The sequence below is a fragment of the Aphelocoma coerulescens genome, chromosome 1A (genome assembly GCF_041296385.1).
Source record: "Aphelocoma coerulescens isolate FSJ_1873_10779 chromosome 1A, UR_Acoe_1.0, whole genome shotgun sequence".
Taxonomy (NCBI): domain Eukaryota; kingdom Metazoa; phylum Chordata; class Aves; order Passeriformes; family Corvidae; genus Aphelocoma; species Aphelocoma coerulescens.
Window position 1 is genome coordinate 45,941,149 of NC_091014.1, and position 19,875 is coordinate 45,961,023.

At 44.3% G+C, this 19,875-nt stretch overlaps 2 protein-coding genes across 2 annotated transcripts; one reads left to right on the plus strand and one right to left on the minus strand.

The window, feature by feature from the left end:
- Positions 1–2,847: 2,847 nt before the first annotated feature.
- Positions 2,848–17,215, minus strand: LOC138104468 (collagen alpha-2(I) chain-like). Its single transcript, XM_069003769.1, has 8 exons — positions 17,056–17,215; positions 16,791–16,980; positions 16,150–16,335; positions 15,589–16,021; positions 15,080–15,230; positions 11,892–12,015; positions 7,626–7,718; positions 2,848–6,139 (listed from the first exon to the last, which is right to left on the minus strand). Exons 1-8 carry the CDS (start codon positions 17,213–17,215, stop codon positions 6,079–6,081), a joined length of 1,398 nt encoding a protein of 465 aa, XP_068859870.1. The 3' UTR covers positions 2,848–6,078.
- On the plus strand, positions 15,359–19,702 carry SOCS2 (suppressor of cytokine signaling 2). Its single transcript, XM_069000095.1, has 3 exons — positions 15,359–15,574; positions 17,076–17,358; positions 18,266–19,702. Exons 2-3 carry the CDS (start codon positions 17,214–17,216, stop codon positions 18,712–18,714), a joined length of 594 nt encoding a protein of 197 aa, XP_068856196.1. The 5' UTR covers positions 15,359–15,574; positions 17,076–17,213; the 3' UTR covers positions 18,715–19,702.
- The last annotated feature ends 173 nt before the right edge of the window (positions 19,703–19,875 follow it).

Below are 19,875 nucleotides of genomic sequence, written 5' to 3' on the forward strand. Positions count from 1 at the left end.
CAGAAAGGGCTAACTTGGAATGTTGTGCCACTGCAGAGATCCCAGTGACTTCATAAAGCCTTCTTAGCAGATCCTTCTAAATAATCAGAAAATAATTACCTCGTATACATCATACATTTTTATTGCATTTCCCATACATTCCCATATATTTCCCTTCCAAAGCAATTTGGATAACCTAGGAAGGGGTTTGTTTCTTCTGTTAGTCTAGTGTCATTTTGCCAGCATGCATTTTCCTACAGAATTTGCTAGAAGTTGAGTACCACTCAACTTCTCAATTGAGAAGCTGAGAAACTGCTTGTTTTTAAAGATGTTACCCAATAACCTTTTTCCCCTTGAATATCCTTTAATTGTGAAAAAAGCAATATTGGATGTGTGTAAAAATAAATATGGGATGTGTGCCTTTAAATACTTGTGGAAATGTTTATGTAAAACTAGTGCCAGAGCATTTTTAAATCCGAATGCTGGGTACCTGATAATGGTTTATCACGGCAGAGCATGAAATCGTTTTGCTCCTTCGCTCTGTGCTTGTAAGATATCAGAGTCCGTGCTCAAGCCAACATCAGCCAAGTGATTTTGGCTCCCTATTAATGGTGTGTTGCTCACATAACAAAAAGGAATGTCTGTGGGGTCTGCAAAGGATGGGTGCTTAACTCTGCAGGTTCAATCACATGAATTTTCTGCCTAGAATATAACTTTTTAAATAGATTGTAGTAATTTGTAGTACAGCAAATTTTGGTATTTTCATCAGTTCGTGGTGCCTGGTACTGACTGGTGCATAAGGGAGCTTACCTCTCATGTAGTGTTTTGGTATGTTCCAATGCATAAAATTGAGTTTCCTTTATTTTTGGAAAGCTGAGACCTAATTTGTCACCGTTTGACTTTGTGCCAGTGTAAGAACAGATATCCTTAGACTAATTTAAACTTACAATTATTTTCCCCCATTCTTTCCCCCATATTTTTGCTTACTGCTGCCTAATGCTGCTAAGAAATTTTGCTTTACAGAGAAACTTTCTGTTACAACATTTATCTATTCTTGCCTGTCAAACACTGTTTATGATCAAACATCCCCAGTCACTGTAGAAATACTGGATTTCACAATGCTTCCCAAATGCTTTTGGATGCTTTTCAGGCATTTTGAGAGCTAAAAATCTATGATATGCTTGGCTGCTATCTTTAAAGTACTTCCTCTTCTGACCAGTTGCTGGAAATGGTCTAAAACACATGTTCACTGCATGTACCCTGTGCCCTTTTGTTATTAATTTATAACATTGATGTTTTAGAATCTTTCCTTGCTCTGGTGCTTTCAATCTTTCTGCATTTTCTTTTACTAAATCTTTCTCCTGGGTTGCCCAAAGCACAACACATTTGAAATACTACTCTCACAATAATTTGAAGCTCTCTTCTTGGTTTTCTAGGTCTCAGACAACTGTCTTTGTTTCTCTTCGCTTGAAAACTTGGATTTCAGAATTCATCCACTTGATTATTGTTCCACTTCCATGCAAAAAAAAAAAAAAAATCCATTTGAAAGTTAGTTTGGGATTTCTGTTTTCTGTTGCTCTTGTTCTTTGTAATTGCAAACATAGGTGGGGTAAAATCTGCAATGTTAAGCCTGTTCTGGCACTTTGTATCAAGTTTTGGGCACTTAGCCATTTGCTTTGTATCTAGTAGCTATTGAGGGTTCCAGACGGTTTTAGGCTCATTGCTGTGGATAGTATGCAGTTGGGTACTTCTTACTGAGTGATTTTTGTTTTTTAAATGTCTCACTAAAAGTCTCTTCCGGCCTTGCTTGCCCCATGTGCCGTTAGAAAACTCTGTTTCAGTCAAATATCAAAAATTCCGCCCTTAATTCACAGAATCACAGAATTGTTAGGTTTGGAAGGGACCTCTGGAGATCATATTATCCAACCCAGTGCCAAGGCAGGGTCACCTGTAGCAGGTGACAGGAACACGGCCAGGTGGGTTTGGAATGTCTCCAGAGGGGAAAACTCCACTTCCTCCCTGGGCAGCCTGTTCCAGCGGTCCCGAAGAGGAATTCGGACCATTTAAATCGCAGTTCAATTTATCTTGGTGCCTTAGTGAAAAGAGTTCTTCTCCCTCCTCTAAATGTCCCCAAATGAAGACAAACCGGATGCTTTTCATTCGGGTTTTTCCCTTCGGTGTGCGCCGCGGGAGCTGCTGTGCAGGTTGTGCGCGGCACCACCGGGAGGCAGCACCGCCCGCGGTCGGGCCGGGCTCTGCGGGCGGGTTTCACCCCGAGAGACGGCGTGGGCCGCTCCCACTGATTGCCCTCGGGGCACTGCGGGAAAAGGAGATCCCAGCAGCTCCCAAAGGGCTTGGATTTAACGGGTCAAAGGGTTTTTTGCCCGCTTGCTTTAACCTTTGTAAGGTGTCTCAGAGACCAAAAAAACTCCACCCTCCCAGTCAGGGGAAAAAAATGAGCCGACAGTGGAGCAGTAATGAGACCCATGTGAAGTGTCGTGACTTAGTTTCACTGCCCCGTGACTACAGAGGAGGCAGCAGTTACCCACCTGTCCACCCCTCCCCACCCCTCCAGCTATTCAGTTCTATAGGAAACTTCTCTCTTGTTGCTGCTGTAATAGGTCTGAACTTCATCTGTCATGTCCAAATTCTGCTGTACCAGAATAAATTGTTGTGGCAGGTCATTATAAGTCACAGTGCTGACTGCTTGTTAAAGCCAGCACTGCGTTTCTCAGTTACTCCAGTCTTTATGAATTTTAGCAGTTTCTCTGCTGTAATTTCTCACATGCTCATTCCATCCTCAAAGCCAATACAAAGTTATAAAATGGAGAGACCAAATAGATGCAGACTGCATTCCTCATCTGTAATAGAAGATGTATATTTTATTTTAATGCTACAATGTAACAAAATTGACCTAGAGCAAACGCACCAGTCACCAGTATAAAGGAACAAATTGTGTACCTACAATACATAAAAGTCAGGGTTATCTCCAAGATTCAGACAGATACTAATTAGACATCTGAACCCGAGTTAATCATCACAGGCTCTTCTTATGGTCAGTTGACACAGAAAAAGTACGTGCACAAGGCAGTTGATCTTATTTTAACATTTTGTTGTCTAGAATATGTCACACAATTGTTCTCTGGGGATGCATTTACTTTTCTGTGAAGGGAGGATGAAGATGAGATTCAGATATCTATATTGGGGCCTTTTTCTTTCTTTTTTTTTTTTATTTTGGAGCACACCTGTGTAAAATACTCTTAAAATTCAGATAAAACCATTTTTAGTGTTTCTGCTAGCCTTCAATAGTATGTAGTCTGTATATAGGAACTCTTGGTTTCCTGTATAGAGTAATTCACACACATTTAATTTGTAAATGTACGTTGTGTGTGGGATTTTAATCTCACCTCCTTGTATTTAATCAACCCTCTAATGCTAAAAGATAATAAGCTCTTTGGAGAAAAAAGTTACTTATTTATGTATCTTTCTGGCGCTTCTTACAAAGGGAGCTTATGATTTCAACTGTTATCTTTAGGTACTTCTAGAAAAATGAACATGATAAATTATGATTTACTGGGAAATTTGCACAGAATTATCTGAAACTTTAAATACAATTGACACAGAATGTTAGTTCTACTGAGTATAACTGCAGCTGTTGGAACACTGGAGAGCAGACAGTGGGACATACGTGGAAGCTGCATGAACTAAGCAGCGTGTTTGCTCAGACATTTTGCAGACATCTCGTGGCTTCTGGAGAAGTAGAAGTTTATGGCCTGGCATGCCAGTTTATTAAGGGTCGTGATGCAGGTGAGATGTGATAATCAATGTATCACAAAGTTTTTCATTGTGTAGAGACAACACAAGATGTTGGAACAGCCAGTAGAACTAAGAAGCCTTGCCAACTGGTCGTTATGAAACATAAATACAGAAAACAGTTGCGCTTATATTCAGCTTTAGTGCTTGTCAAGATGAAAAACAGTTTCAGGTCAGAGGCAGTGTACCTTTTTAAATAAGACCAGTTTTGACTGCTACCAAAGTTTACAATTCCTCAGCAAAAGGATCTCCCTATCAGCAAAATATGAGAGAACAACAACAACAAAAAGGTATCTGGAAGAGCTGTTTTTTAGCATCTCTTCTGCTAAAACTAATAAAATGTTAACCATGAATGTAACAGAGAAAAATTAAATGAACAGTGAAAAACTACTGCACTAAGCCATTACCATATAGAATAAAAACCCAAGTAAAAGATTAAACTCTTGAAGCATGACCTTCCTATACAAACAGGGATTTCCTACTCACTAATGGCAACAAAACAGAGCTTAATAGTTCCATGGAAAGATTAGTGTTTCTTAAACACTCCTAGTCATTAGCACTAAGTTTTTTAAACGCTGCTGAAGTTTCTTGTCTTAAACACTGCTAGTTTCTCATTCAAATGTGTTTTATTTGTTTAAACAAATAATATGCTAAGTACCATTTTTCTGAAGTCGGTGTCTGTAGGAATTACACTGCATCAGAGCTGTGCTGCAGGAGTGGTCCTCACCTTCACTTTAGTTAACACAAACTGATGATTTCTATTGAATAATAAATGCTAGGAAAAAAATTCCCTTGACCCTTAATTAGTTAACATTTGGTTGGTTGATATAAGTAACATAAGGCTTCATATCCTTTTTAAAATTTATTTAAAATTTTTAATACTGACTGGCTTCAGTATGGGTTCACTTGTAATTTTCCAAGAGTAGATGTTTACAGAATTCCCTTTCCACCATGCCATTTTTCCTTCAGTTAAAATCCTGGCATTAGTGATGGGGTAACAGAGTGGCAGTGAGTTCCACAAAATTTAGAACTGGATTAAGAAAAAAGGATTTCCTATCCAGAGTAGAAGCACAGTGCAAGTAAAATTCATGGGAAATTCACCATAAGCAGAGGTAAGAAAAACAACAGAAATTCCCTTTCTACAGCATATATTTGTATTAAATTACTGGAAGAAATACGCTGTGTGTTGGCTGGATGGGGTTACAATTCATTGACTTTATATGGCCATATTTGTTGGAGAAAGATTTGAAGTGAGCCCAAAGAGGCCACTGGTAAGGCTGAAAGGTGACACAATGGCCCATGAGAGAAGAGCAGCAGTGGTTAGTACCTACACAGTGCCTAGCCAGGCCTTGTCCAGTCCGTGGACAAAAGCTTGACTTGTTAGAACAGGGTAAGTGTTTTGTTTCAATATGACCAAGATTTTAACTCATGACTTTGTGGAAATGATGCAGGAAAAGCCTTGTATTTCTTTAACGGTGATGCATTTATTCTGCAGTAAAAATACCTGTGTAACTCTGGCAGCTGAAACCAGGACCCAGGGCTGTGCCACACCCGAGGTGGCCCCGGCAGCAAAGAGATGCTCAGGATCCCTCTGGGCACGTCCTTACTGCGGCAGTCTGGGAGCAAGCTCAGGCCCCCACTGCTGCTCCCACTCCTCCTCATTGCCTCCCCCTGTTGCACAAGCCCTCGTTAAAGCAGTGGCTTCCCACTGCTGCAGGGACAGCCTGCACCAAGCACTGCTCCCAAGGTCACATCTTGCTTGACTTCACACTACATGCTCCTCTAAACTGCCCAAGCTGACTGTGCCCCCAAACGTTACCCCATCCCAGAACATACAACACATACTTCATTTTGATGCTAGGAAAGCACCCTTCTCGCAGGCTGCAGGACAGTTTCACATCATTTCACAAACTCCAAACTGAAAGATAACACAGAAAAATCAGTATTGCATGTTCAGTTTAGAGGGGCACCAGAAAGAGTCCAAGGAGGACTGTGGGATGTGAATATGCAAGTTTGCTCTGGAGGGAACTAGCCCAGCTAGTGTGAATGTAAGCCATATATATTCCTCTTACATTCCCAGTATAAGTCCTTCTTGACATCAGGGACTTTTTTTAAAATTCAGAAATACAAGCTTGCCCTCTGAAATCAGGTAGTGTGAACCCACAGCATTTTTAGAGATTACCTGATCTTAGATAACCTTTGTTCAGAGCACCAAGTCTGAATGAGTCTGGCACAGGCTTATACAGATACAAAAAACCAGCAACTCACACACTTAATTAGTCTTCTCTAAACAATCTGAGTCACCAAGATTCTCCAGTCCAGTTCAGAGATGCCCCAGTTGAGACTCCTGTAAAAATAAAAGTATTTTTCTTCTGAATAAACAAATATTCAGAGAAGAAAGTGCAGTTCTGTAACACCAAACAAAATCTGGATTTAGGAGCAAGCATCTTCTTAAACAGTCAACGTTGGAATAAATGAACCATACCAAAGGTCACTAAATGTCATTGTTCTGTAATTTTCAGTTTTCAGAGGACCAAAGGAATCTAAAGAAATGGTTCAAGTTGAGACACTTGGCAAAATAATGAGGTGAAAGGCTTCTGAAGTTTTCTGGAGGGAAACCCACAGTAATTGGATATAATTCTTAAAATCTTCCTTTAGGCATTATTAAATAAAAATGTGTATCCTTTTTAGGGTTCATGAAATGTCAACGAAAGAAAATAGTGGTATAAACACCAAAGAGCTGTTTTTCAGTTTTTCTCAGGGCATAAGGGGTTTGTTTATTCAAAGATCTGTGACACTGGCAAATACGCTGTTCCCCTTACATAGCTTGGCAGGTGTTGTTTTGGTTTTTTTTTTAATTTTTGGCTGTACTTGTATGATAAATTCATTTTGCTAGAAACACACTACCAGTTCAGCACAGATTTTTTTAACAATTAATCTCCTTACGTGCCATATTTTGTCCCCTTAGAGCAGCCCAAGGAACTGATCTTAAAATGCCCAAGGAGATGAAAAGATACACTTCAGTCAATTTCGGAAGTGTAACTCAGAAGCACAACTGATGAGTCATTTGGGGAGTTTCACTGTTGTTGCTGCGCCTTTTTGATCAGCCAGTCCAAAGGGATTTCATTAACATCTCACTAGTACCTCTGACTAAGTAGAACTTTTGAATAGATTGTGAAAGCCTCTAGAATAATCTGGTTTTAAGTGCTAAGTATATAAATGCAAATTGAGTGGAAACAGCTGTTATTTACATTCTGTGGACACACGATTTCACTCCCTGATGGATAGGGGAAGAAAAAAGCCACTTAAAGATTGAAATGTCCTTAAAGAAACTGGAAAAATGGGGATCTAATAAAAATACATGCAATGAACCACATTGCTGGGTGGTATAAATTGGTAAAGCTTTCCAGGTTTGCCACCATAACATTATACAGCCCACCTGCTAGGAGGACTTGAAGAGCTCTATGTATTCCTTGGAGAAAGTGGGGGAAGGGGTTGAAGGAATGAATATGCTGAAACAAAAGCATACGAACAAATTCATGTTTCAGCCTTTTATGCAATGGCTAACTGAGAACCTGGCATTTTCAAAAATAGTCTCACAGAACAAAGCCCCCATTCACAGTAAGATTTTGCTATGGATTTACGTTAGTTTGAGATTATGTTCTGGAAAAATTATAAAAGCTCCTGAAAAATGTAAGCAGCAGTGACCAGTGTGCCTGAAAGTAGAGGACTGTGCTGGAGGGAAAAGAAAGCACAGTGTGAAAGTTGCACCCTTCATGAACTCAAGCTTTTTACTAGCCTGGCAGAAGCTCTCCTGTGTGTCCTCCATTTACCTGGAGCAGGTCCCTGCTGTCACATGTTCCACTGGAAAGCTCATGCTCCCTCCTGCCATGCCTGCTTCTATCTGCAACATCACCAGCAACCACCTAGAGTTGGAAAAGTAATAGACTGTCCTCAGGAAAGGTAAGGCATGTTTAAAAATGTACACAAAAAACATGGCTGCTAATTTGGACCAAACCCACTCAATCAAATCAGCGATGGGAACCTGGGACAGGGAAGCAAAGGTGGGATTGTTTGGCTGGCTTTTCCTTATAGAAGGAAAAGGAGCTGGCATACCCAGCACAGCTAAAGCTCAAGCAGCACAGAACCACTTGATTCTTAAGAGCCTAGGGAGTGATTTCCTCCAAGATTAGTTCTGTTTGACTTAGGATTGCTTTGTGCCTGCCAGCACACAAAACCTGTCATAACACAGGTGAAGGTAGGACAGAAATATCATTCTTGTTCCATTTTAGGTACACTCTTACCCACTGTTCTGTCTTACGCAAAAGATACGTCCAATGGCTAAATGCATCCTTTTCTTCCTTACCAGAACAAAGGCTGATCTACAGCAGCAGGTTTTGCAGCTCCCTTCTGTCTAGCATCATGTGGCATGAAATGCTGGGGAAAAATTCTGCTGTGCCTCAGGCATCTTTCCAGATCGCATTTATTCACGGAGGGATAGTTTATCAGAGAAATGAGCTCTGAAGAGACTATTAAAATTAGTGTTAAGATTTTGAAATGCAGGGCAATGGCACTGAAAGTCAGAAAATATGTCTAGCCCAAACTCACACTTTATAAAAGGCTTTGCATATTTTTGTAATGATTATGGATATTATTTCCCCTCCTCCATTCATTTATAAAGACAGAGGGATCATAACAAGCAAATCTGAATTTGGTTACACAGAGCCATCTGTTAATTCTCGTATATGGCAGTAGAGGGCATCTAAGGACTTCAAGTCACATATGGTAAGGGATTAAAATCAGACGGCTGAAGGAGTTAGTACTCTCCCCCACAGCCCTTCACCCCACCCCAGGACAGAATTGCCACCTCATGAGTAAACAGCTTATGAGGCTGCTCCTGATCAATGGCAATTTTGAGCCACACTGAAACTGGTGTTCATCTTAAAACACCAGTCTGAAAGCTGAAGTTGTTTAAGAGGAGATGCATGGGTTAATTTCTCTTCCCTGCTGCAGGCAGAGCTCTGTCAGAGCCACAGGATGGTTTTGGGTACAGTACAGGGGGAGATACTGCTTCAAACACTCTGTCCAATTTTATCTACTACTCTTCGAGCTTTAATTTCCACATACCTGGAAAAACAGGAGGAGCAAGCAATTCTGGGAATGGACAGGCTGTGCCAAGAACAGGCGAGCTGTGGACCAGTGCTCTTTGCCTTAACCAGAAAGAGTAGCCCTGTGTCTGTTTACTCTCTTGAGCCTAAAAAATGCCAGCCTGTCTGGCCTGCATTTCAGTTTACCTCCTCCCATTATGTCAATCAGATACAGGATGATGCGCTGAGCCATCCTGACAAAAAGCAAGCACTAATCCTGGCAAACAGAGAGAAGGTAGTTGGCAGCTAGTGCTGTTTTCTTGTCATCTGTCCAGGTTTGTATGACATTCCATATCCAGCCTCTCTTTATACTGAAGCAGGGAAAACAGCCATGCCTATCTTGAGCCAAAAGAAGCCAACACGTCAGAGGCAGGTTAAGTTCATTACCTGACATTAACACTTAATGCACTAATCTGAAAAATGTATTTGAGCCCAGCAGCATATTCGCATACAACAGGCAACATATTTTCAGTTAGCTGTAAGAAGTTTAAAGTTATATAAATACATTAATAAACATTCATTATCCTGTTATTCAAACTCCAAATACAGCAATATATATACTCCAATACTCAAAATACAGCAACACATCAGGCCTTATGCTGAAGTCTATTATAGCCTTAGCCTGAAATTTAAAAGTGGCTCATGCCCAGAAAAAGGTTCAACAACTCATTTAATGATTCACAGTACTCCTAAAATGATATTCATCTGTCTGCTCTCCATGGCAGCACTTTCAATCATAAACACTTAATTGCAGGAATTCATCCTCAAGGCCAAGTAGCTCTGGGTGAATTAAACTATCCTTAATGTAAGAACTAGAACAGTGATTTAAAATTAATCTTTTTCTGATAGGAGGCCATTTATTCAGAGACTTATAACCCAGTTTCTACTTCATCTTCACTTTATTTTTCACTCAAAAATCTCCCCTTTAGAGATAGCCACTGCATCACCTGTTTTAGTTTTCCGTATTAGTTTCAACTGACTCTCTGCCAACAAAGGAACTTTAATTACTTATGGATTGGTAAAGCAAAGGAGAGCTGCCTTCATGCTGTCTGTCAGGAAAACTTTTTTCACAGACATTACTTGCTCTCTTTTACTTTGAGGCGCAGGACTCGCAACTGGCAGGAAAACATCTCAAGCCTCCTCAAGCATAAAAGTCTTGTTTTTTCTGGCAGCATCTAGGACGAGAATGCAAGATTTCACAGTGCGTTCAGCTGTGCTATCTCTAGGATTTTTCTAAAACAAATTCAAGAGTGTATGATTCTCTAACAATCCAGAACTTCAGAGAGCATGATTCTGAACATGTGTGTGTGTAGGTGTACATGCATATATACACCTATATGCTCTTTCTCAGCCAAAAAAACAAGGTAAATAAATATTACTGACACAGCATTTTATGCTATAATCTGAATATTAAAATCCATATCAAATATTATCCTAGTAGCTGTTTGAAAAGACTGTATCAGAAATGGTCCCTTCCAGCAATCCTTTTTTTCTACCATGTTCATGACAAGGAAGCATGATAGGGAAGAAAATGCTATCAAAGCATATATATTTACAACTTATTCTCCAGTAACTTTCAGCAATATTTAGCTAGTTTTAGTCAGAGTGAAACTGGATAATTCACAAAATAACATAGCATTAGACCAGAATTCTGCTGTTTGTAAAGAATCCTAACATAGCATAAAGTAAAAACTGCTGTGTAAATTATCTTTTTTTTTTTTTTATGCTTAGAACCCTATGTCACCACATTCCACTTTTCCTTTACTTATCTGTCCGAAGTATTTTTATGTTATTTTGGTTTTACCTTTAATTGTAAATAGTAAATTGGAGAAACTAAGCAAGCACTACATTTAATTATTTTCACTGAAGATCCCAAGTGTGCCTAGATAACCTTTTACTCAATGCAATTGAGGCCTTTACTTTTAAATAGTAGATAGCACAGGATGAGATGAGAGATGGACTTAAATGCCACCTTTTTATAGTCAGTTTCATGCTTGTCAGTGATTATCTGTCTACCTGTCCATGGAACCAAAGGGAATGATCCTTCAACTGTCTCTGAAAGAAAATAACCTGGATATTATTTCAAAGTACTACTCTCTTGGTTCCATCTTTTGATATTTGCTTTTAAATTACAAGAGCTGGTTTCCTTTTAGAGCACCCCTGATTCACAGAGGTTATTCACTGAATTCTTTTATTATTCTCCTTTACCACATGTATATTGTCGAGAAAGGCAAAGCATTCACATGTGAATAGATAAAAATGGCAGGAAATAAGGTGGCAGCTGGTAAAGAGTAAAACTGTTTGGTATAAATCTTAATCTAATTCATCAAAACATTCTGTTCCTCAGGCAGCTGGAAAGAGCAGAGTGATCCCATACACTAAAATATTTGCCTTCTCTATGTTTTATTTATTATGTTGTAGGAACTCTTTGTGAAATAAGCAAACCTTTCTCCTAACTGCTAAGTGAGAAATCTTCTAAGAGTTCACACTGCAGACCGTGTTTGTCCTGTGCAGTTACAATTAACTCGTTTCAATTTGCTGGGGCTAAAGGCTCAATATTCTTATTTCTCTGCTCAAGAACCAGACTGTAATCCCAGGACAGGGAGAAACTGTACACTGTTATTTAGACTAGGTCAGGTAAATAGTTGTCAAAATATGGTCAAGAAGTAGAGGCATGTGATAAGCAATAGATGTCCTTTTAACTGAAGGGGATTTTAACTGACCAAATGGTATGCCATGAATCATGGATATTCTGTGCTGCATCTTTGGGAAGTTAAGGATCCAGAGAGCAAGGAAAGGCCCCTTGTATTCTTCCAGGTAGCTAGGTAAATTTCTCTTAATAAATCAGTATATCTTTTCAGTGAATCAGAGCAAATTTAGCAAAATCAGCTGGGTCAAAAAGACATTACCCCTCCTCTGCTAGCATCATATTATATAAATAAATCAACATACTTGCTCTCCAGTAAACTTGGCATACTTTTCAGGAACAAAGTAAAAATCATTTCTAGTAACAGGCACTTCGCAGGACTGTAAAAACATTGTTGCCTCCTTCCTCGGTCATGAAAGGGATTTTTGCCTAAAGGAAAAAAAAAAAATTTCACTCATCCTTCCCTGTCTTAAGCATATACATTTGTAATCAAGTCAGAAACAATATATTCTGCTTGTGATTTTCAAGAACTCTTAATGTTCATACTTTCACTACTAATATAAAACTTGATTAAAACTATCTACTATATGGATGATATACATTCAGAACCAAAGTGTTCATGAGTAATAGAAAGTATCGGGAAAAATAATTAGGGATAGCTTAGGTTTGTGCCTTTCATCCCCAGTCGGGTGATATGCCTCTAAAACTGGCTCAGAAGCATTCCTATTTGTATATGTACAGGCAATGTTTATCCTATAATTGCTACCCCAGAACATATAGATTAAAAATAAATAAAGCATTTGGTTTGAATTGTACATAAAAATTTTAAATCCCCACTTGTATATAGTTTTTGTATTAGTGACTGTTTAGAAGAATTACTGTTTGTTACATGGCAGATTAAAAAACTCTTATTTTGTTTACATGATGGAAGGCTAAGTTTTCTGAGTCTGCTCCTTCTTTTCTCTTTCTCCATTTCACATCTTTCTCCTACTCCATTCTGATTTTTATAAAGTAAAACCCTTAAGGCAGACCAAACCTGTATTAAATATCCCAGTGCCAAAGAAGCTAAAAAGTAGCTTTAAGTATTTTCATGCACTACATATGGCCCATAGTCCCAAAAGTAATTTAATTTAGTCACCTTTTCTTACCCTTACAGCTATTTTTTTCTCCCCTGTGAGTGTATGGAAGACTCATGCAGACAGAGGAGAAAAACAGCAACTAACATAGTTGAAAGAAACAGTGAAATGCAACCATACTCCACCGAGGCTATAGCACTGTCTCAAGCCAGAGAATAAAGGTAACTGTGAACCAGAGTACTCTTACGAGGTGACAATATTGTCATTTAAGGATTGATTTGCAGTTTTTAAGTTTGAATTTCATTACTCTTCTAAGTTTATCAGATATTCAATGCTATTTTTAAGAGACATTAAGTTCTCATGAAAAAATAACAGAACTCTGTTTAGGAAAGATCCTGCTGATATACTGCCTATTTAATTTTTATGCTACCTTTTTCATAACAATATCTGAAGTTTTAAGTAACAAACATTTATGACATCCTTCTGTTCTTGGTTCTCATTCACCACATAAATCATGGTCTTCCTCTCTTCTGCCTTTATAGCAGCCAGCTGTGGTTTTAGAAACAAATTATTATGACTTCAAGTGACAAATAAACAGCAGAAGCAAAGGAACTCTTGAGATACTATCCACATAAAAATCCCATTAATAAAATAACGTAGGAAAAAGAGAACTACAGTGAAGCTATAAAAAAGCAGCTTTGCATCTAGACAAGACATATTCCTTTTCTCCAAGATGCATTAGTGAACTTTAAAGTAATAGCCCTAATTTGAACACTATGATATCAGAACATTTTTTGAGCAAAAGCGCTGTGCCTACATATACAGAATTATTGTAGTAATAAAAATAGATTTGTATTAATTTTTTATTGTTCTTCTGAACACAGTGAAGTCAGTGCCATTCTGAAAAAGTAATAGAGGTTTTTTACAAGATCTCACGTCATAGGTAGCTGAACTGTCAACTAAATTTCAAGGGGCACAAACCTATTCTCTCCCCTCTTCACATCTGTCCAACAAAAGAACTTAGTGGGGATTCCACAATCATCACTGGAGTCTGGATCTGAGGCTATCTGAACTTCACAGACAAAAACAGGAACAAGAATGACCTTCAAGACCTAAATTGCTTTAAACCATTTCTGAGAATGCTTAAGAAAGCCTGTGTTTGTTCCTCAGACCTCATTTTAAATCTGTGCTGCTGCCAGTGATTAAAACCACCTTTTTTTCATAAACTGAATAAATTAAATTCAAAAGCACCCAGGCATTACAAACAGATGAAATCATACTGACCAATATTTCACTTAACAAAGTAGATTTTTTTTCTCAGATGAACCTACTTAATTACTGAATACAGAACTTAATTTTTAAGATAATTTTTAAGATATTAATTCTCTTATCCCCTGATGCTTAAGAATTATAAGCAATAACTGTTTCAAAATCCTTCAGGAACAGTCCTTGTTTTTATTTTTTTTCAAAGAAACGTTGCATTTCAGACGTTACTGGGGAGTGCGACCCAATGCAGAGTCTCAATGTGGGAGCTTTCTCTGTGTAAGGGAGCTGCTCCGCTCCCTCAGCCAGAGTCTCCAGCCTAATACATATTCATTTACCTCTCTGATAACAAAGGCTCCCTCCCCCCTCCCGCCCCGATTTTTAAATATATTATCTTGTATTAATTTATACGTCTGGGTTTCTTTCCTGAAATCTTTAAAAAGACCCCTCTCAATCCTTCTCCCATCAATTCTCCCTCCTAGATACCCCCGTGCAATTTGCAGGGAGCCCTGACCTGCAGCCAAGGGCTGGGGTGAGACTATTACGGCTACTTTTGCTTTGTTTCCCCTCTTTTCTTTTTTTTCTTTTTTTTTTTTTTTTTTGTGTGTGTGTGTGTCTATTTCTAAAGTCGGCTCGGGGCCGCCGGGGCAGCGGCAGAAGGTGGCTGGTTACCGAGCAGCACCCACGGCGCAATCAACCATCTTTACGCCGAGAAACAGCTTCGTGGTTATTAAAAAAAAAAAAAATAATAATTTTTTAAAAAAAGAGGGGGGGTGGGGGGGAAGGGGAGGAAATCGGCGCGCGCATCGGCGGGCAATGGCTGTTTGTAGCAACGAGGTATTTAGCGCCGGAGGGTGAAGGGGGGTGGAGACCAGGGTGGGGTGTCCCAGGAGCTTCGGCCGCCGCAAGTCCCTGGCAGAGAGCTCCTGGCACCGGCCCCTGACGCTCTCCCGGCCCTGCGGGCGGGCCCCGCCGCCGCGCTCAGGTGCCCGCGGCTGCTGGCGCCGGGCAGGCCGGGCACCCCTCACCCCGCCGCCCCCGGCACGGGGGCTGCGCTCCCGCGCTCGCCCGGTTCCCTCAGGGGTCCCGCCGTGCCCCGCAGGCGGCGCGCACGGCCCCGCCGGCCCGGTCCCTCCGCCGCCCCGGGCACTGACCTGCGCGTCGCCCGCGGCTCCGCGGCCGGAGGAGGAGGCGGGGGGGCCGCGGGGCAGCGTTCGGCGACCGCTGTCCCGGCGTGACAGGGGCGGCGGCTCGGTGCGTCGGCCCCGGCTGGCCGCGATCGCGGCGGAGGCGCCGGAGCGGGTCCTGTCACATGATGCGGTTCCTGGAAAGTTCCTGGAAAGCAGCCTTTGTATGTAACCATCCCGGGAGGGGGGAGCGGCGGGGGCAGGATGCCCTCGCCTCGCAATCAAAGGCGAGCAGACCGCCCGCGCCGGGGAGAGGCGGGGGGAGCGGAGGGTGTTGTTTCCCCAGGAGCACCATCTTCCTCCGGCAGCCTCTGTCCGCCCCAGCAGAGCCTCGACACTTCTCCGCGGCGGCGGGTGCTGTGTCCCCCCGGCCCCCCGACGCCGCCGGGAGCCAGAGCAACCTGACCGCCCTACCTCCAGGCGGCGACAGCGGCGGCCCCAGCCCCGTCCCGCCGACCCCGGGTGAGTCCCCTTGCCGTCGCCCCGCTTCGTTCGATGCCCTGCCGCCCTTCGGGAGCCGGCAGCCTGCCGCCCCGCTCCCTGTACGGCGTTGCCGACCGGCGGGATGGAGGCTCCCCCACAGCCGGCGGCAGGCTGCTCCGGCGCTCCTCGCCTCGGCCCGGGGACGCCCGGCTGCAGCCAGCCGCTACCGCCTCGCAAGTCTTCCGTCCCCACCGAACTCCCGTGGGCGGCGGCGCTTCGCGGCTAGGCGCTCCCGGAGCCTCCCTTTCACAAGGGGTCGCGCCCGGACGCCGCTGGCAGGGCTGCTCCCACCTGCGTTCGTCGGCCCCGCACCCGCAACCTCTCCGGTGACAGGCGCACCTGTGCCCAGTCCCCGAGCCGGCGGCGGGAGCTTCTGTGCGGGGGAAGGAGGGGATGGGCTTTGCTGGGGGCTTCCCGGGTGTGTGCCTGCATATGGTGGAATAGAAACCCGTCAGAACACCCTATCAGTTGCCACTACAGTTTAATTTGGAAAAGTTTCTGAGCACCGCCGCGGAACTTGTTACGGGAGGAACCACCTCAGCATAAGCCCTCACCTGGCGGCTACTGCGCACTCGGAGGCAGAGACTGCCCCGTTCGCAAGCACCGGCGGGGTGAGCCCCGTCCCGCTGCTCCGGCCAAGCCGGCTAGGCTCCCCCTCGCTGGTATTGCCCGGCTTTGTGTCGCTCCTGATGTGACGGTGCTCCCAGGAGAGAAGAGGCTCTTTTTGTCCCTCCCGTTCTCTTCAGTCAAGAGGAAAGATTTTTTTGTTTCCCTAATATCAGCATTTAATTGAGCGGGAAAAGCTTATTTCCTGCCCTGCGCTAATTATATCGCGTCCTCCACCGCGCTGCCCCTTCCGTTCCCAAGCAGCTGCCGAGCCCTCGGTGCCGGCACTGCCGGCACACCCGCCCCGCAGCTCCTCGGGTACGCCGCTGCCCGAAAGGAGGTCTCCCAGCCCGGGAGCACGGCCCACGCCGGGCTCCCGTTCCTAGAGGCACGACTTCGCGGATGACCTTACTGAAAGGCGTTACCGTATCGTTCGCAGGCACCGCAGCGTGCAATCCGGGCAGCGCCGGGGCTGGGACCTCTGCCCCGCTCTGCTGGTTACCCCTCCTATCTCATACCTTTACGTGCTCGGCTCTCTCCCACGACCTCCTCCCTCCCCAAAAGTCCCAGAGCTGCCGGACGGGCTCGCCTGCCCCAGCCGAGGGAGCGGGTCAGCGGGCTCGCCTTTGCAAAAAGAGAGACCACCTTCTCGGGCCGCCGCCTCCGCCGAGTCCTCGGCGGAGAGGAGCCGAGGACAGGCTGGGCGGCGGGGGGGAGGAGATGTCCCTCCCCCGCTCCGCCGGGAGGTGATCTCTCGCCTCGGGTCCCTCCTCTGGATGCTGGGAAGTTCCGAAGCGGGATCGCCAGAAACACGCTCTGCGTCGGGAGCGCCTCTCGCGGGGCTCGCCGCTAACCACGCTTTCTCCGCTCGCAGGCGGCGCCCGGGCTGGGGGCCGGGACGATGCGCCCGGCGCGGCGCTGAACCCCGCGGCGGCGAAGCGGAGCCCTCTCCTGCCGGCAGCCCCCGACCTGCGTGCGAGCGGGGCCGCGCCCGCCGCCGCCGCCGCCGCCCATGACCCTGCGCTCCGCCGAGTCCCTGGAGAGCGCGGAGAGCTCCGGGGAGCGCTGGGGGCACCCCGGGGCGGCGGCGCCCGTTGCCGAGGAGTCCCGTGAGGCGGAGCAGCTGGCCGCGGCTATGGAGGAACTGCGGCGGGCAGGTAAGCCGGGGCCGCCGGGAAGAGGAAAGTGCCGGGGGCGGCGGCGCTGTTCGGGGGGAGGCACAGCAGCGCGGCGAGGATCCCCACCGGGCTGAGAGGGGAACCGGGCGGTGATGCGACGCTTGGCCATCGCCGCCCGGCGCTGCGGGGTCGCGTTCTCGCGGCAGAGAGGGGCGGCGACGACTCCGACCTTCCGCGGACTGCGGCGGCCGAAGCGAAAGCGCCGGCAGCGCCGCGTCCCGGCGGCAGCCCAGGATCTGCGGCCGGGCGCTGCCGCCGGCCGGGGCGGCCGCGGCGCCGCATCCCCTCGGCCCCGCGTACCTGCGCTCCCCTCGCCGGCGTGGCGGCGGCTCGCCCGGCCCCGCAGGACGGAGGGCTTGGCTGCCGGCGGAGGGAAGGGCTTTTTGTCTTCATCGCAGCCGCGCTAGGACCGCAGCCACCTCGCCGAAGTTGTTTTCTTACCCCTCTGCTTTCGATCGCTAGACAAAACCCATTTCAACTCAGAGTTACCCAAAGCGGGCGTTCTGCGGGCTGGCAGCCTGTGCCTTGCGGATGCAGCGCTAGCCCCGGCGGGAGAGCAGCGGGGAGCCGCGGGACGCGTCCCTGCTACTTCAGGGGCGGCCCGCCGGGCCGGCGGCTCCGGTGTCGTCCCCGCAGTACGCTGCGGGAAAGTTTGTGCATGTTTGTGCATAGATACGAAAATAAAAAGTGAGCTGGAAGGCTCTGTCAAAACGAGACGCATAGTAAAACAAATGATTTTAAATAGCAAATAAAATTTTACTGTGCCTGCAGGACTTTAGCTTTCAAACAATAAAAGAAATGGGTGACTAGAAGTATAACAGCCAGAAAGCAGCTTTTTAAACAAACAGGAATAAACAAATCCCTTCTTTCTCTCATCTTTTAACAGGCTGGTACTGGGGCAACATGACTGTTGCTGAAGCCAAAGAAAGATTACAGGATGCCCCCGAAGGAACCTTTTTGGTTAGGGATAGTTCACATTCAGAGTATCTACTAACTATATCGGTAAAAACATCAGCGGGACCGACCAACCTACGTATAGAATATCAAGATGGCAAGTTTAGACTGGACTCTATCACTTGTGTCAGATCTAGACTTAAACAGTTCAACAGTGTTGTACATTTGATTGAGTACTATGTTCTTATGTGCAAGGACAGAACTGAAACACCTTCAAATGGAACAGTTCATCTTTACTTGAACAAACCCCTCTATACGTCTGCTCCATCTCTGCAACACCGCTGCAGGATAGCTATAAACAAGAGCACAAATCAGATTTGGGAGCTGCCATTACCAACAAGACTGAAAAAGTACTTGAAAGAATACCAATACCAGGTATAAATATATTTTCTAAATGCCTCTAACACAGAGTAACTTTTGAATGCAATTCTTAAAATCAGGCAAAGAACTGAGTAACCAGTTGTACAACTCGGCATGGAATTCACTATCAAAACAGTGGCAGTTATGGGGGGAAGGTTTTTTTTACAGATGCTACAAAGGGAGACTTTATGTAAAATAATCCCAGTTTGCACCCTTGGGGGTTCAACAAGGTGGCATGCTATTCTTGCAAGCAGAGAGAAGCCAGGAATCTGTCCAGATTGTGTTGCTTTGTCAATAAAATGCTGCACTATCAAATGCTTACTGAAGCAGTAGGACCGGCAGAGACTGCATAAGTGGTCAGAGATGTGTGAGAGTTCACAAGTATCTCAGTTGTCTGATTCCAAGATAAATTTGGTGCTGGTGTTCATATAATCCTAAAAGCTTAACTAGATCACACTGTGATAATCTTGCTAAAGTTATGCAACTAATCAAATCCAGTCAGAAAAGTGATCATGTATTCAGTTTTTATTGAACTATTCTCCTGCTTTTCTGCAAGCAAGGGAGTACTGTAAGTAATCAGTCTACAGTATTGTTTTTCAAAGTTCTCTGAAAGCTGACCTTAAGAAGAAATGCAACATCTTTCACAGGAACCCAGTATACTGCTGACAATACCAGATTGGTATCCCAGAATCCTTAACATGTTAACATCTTCACAGTGGTTATGTATCCATGCTATTGCTATTAAGCCTCTTTTGGTTGAGGCTTTCGAACTGTACGCTTCAGACTTACAGTTCCAATGTCAAAACATGGATATCAGCAGTTACAGCTGTCTTCTACAGTGTAGAATGTTTTCTTTAGCCTGTTTCCCAAAATATGGGGAAATAAGATGTGGATTTTTTGTTTGTTTTTTGAGGGGGTTGGTTTTCCTTTTTTTTTTTTACTTCCCATTCACTATTGTAGATATCAGATGATTACTCAATAAAATAAATCGAATTGCACAATTTCTCAATCTTTGTATGTATGGATTCAGGAAACTGTGCTCTTATATAGCAACTTACATAATTTCCCAGCTAATACTCAGATAAATGCACATGTATCAGTGAGGATGAATACCCCTGCTTTGCCTTTGTGGCGCTGCTCAAAAGTATAGCTGGATTAAATTCAGATTAGCGGCTTAGAGGC

Bases quoted from the DNA above. Each gene is read 5' to 3' on its own strand.
- LOC138104468 (XM_069003769.1), bottom strand. From the start codon at position 17,215: ATGGGCGGCGGCGGCGGCGGCGGGCGCGGCCCCGCTCGCACGCAGGTC. The intron at 16,336-16,790 runs GCGAGCCCGTCC...TCTTGACTGAAG, and splicing joins CGCTCCCTCGGCTGGGGCAG to AGAACGGGAGGGACAAAAAG. The intron at 16,022-16,149 runs GTGAGGGCTTAT...CACCATATGCAG, and splicing joins GAGTGCGCAGTAGCCGCCAG to GCACACACCCGGGAAGCCCC.
- SOCS2 (XM_069000095.1), top strand. From the start codon at position 17,214: ATGACCCTGCGCTCCGCCGAGTCCCTGGAGAGCGCGGAGAGCTCCGGG. The intron at 17,359-18,265 runs GTAAGCCGGGGC...ATCTTTTAACAG, and splicing joins GGAGGAACTGCGGCGGGCAG to GCTGGTACTGGGGCAACATG.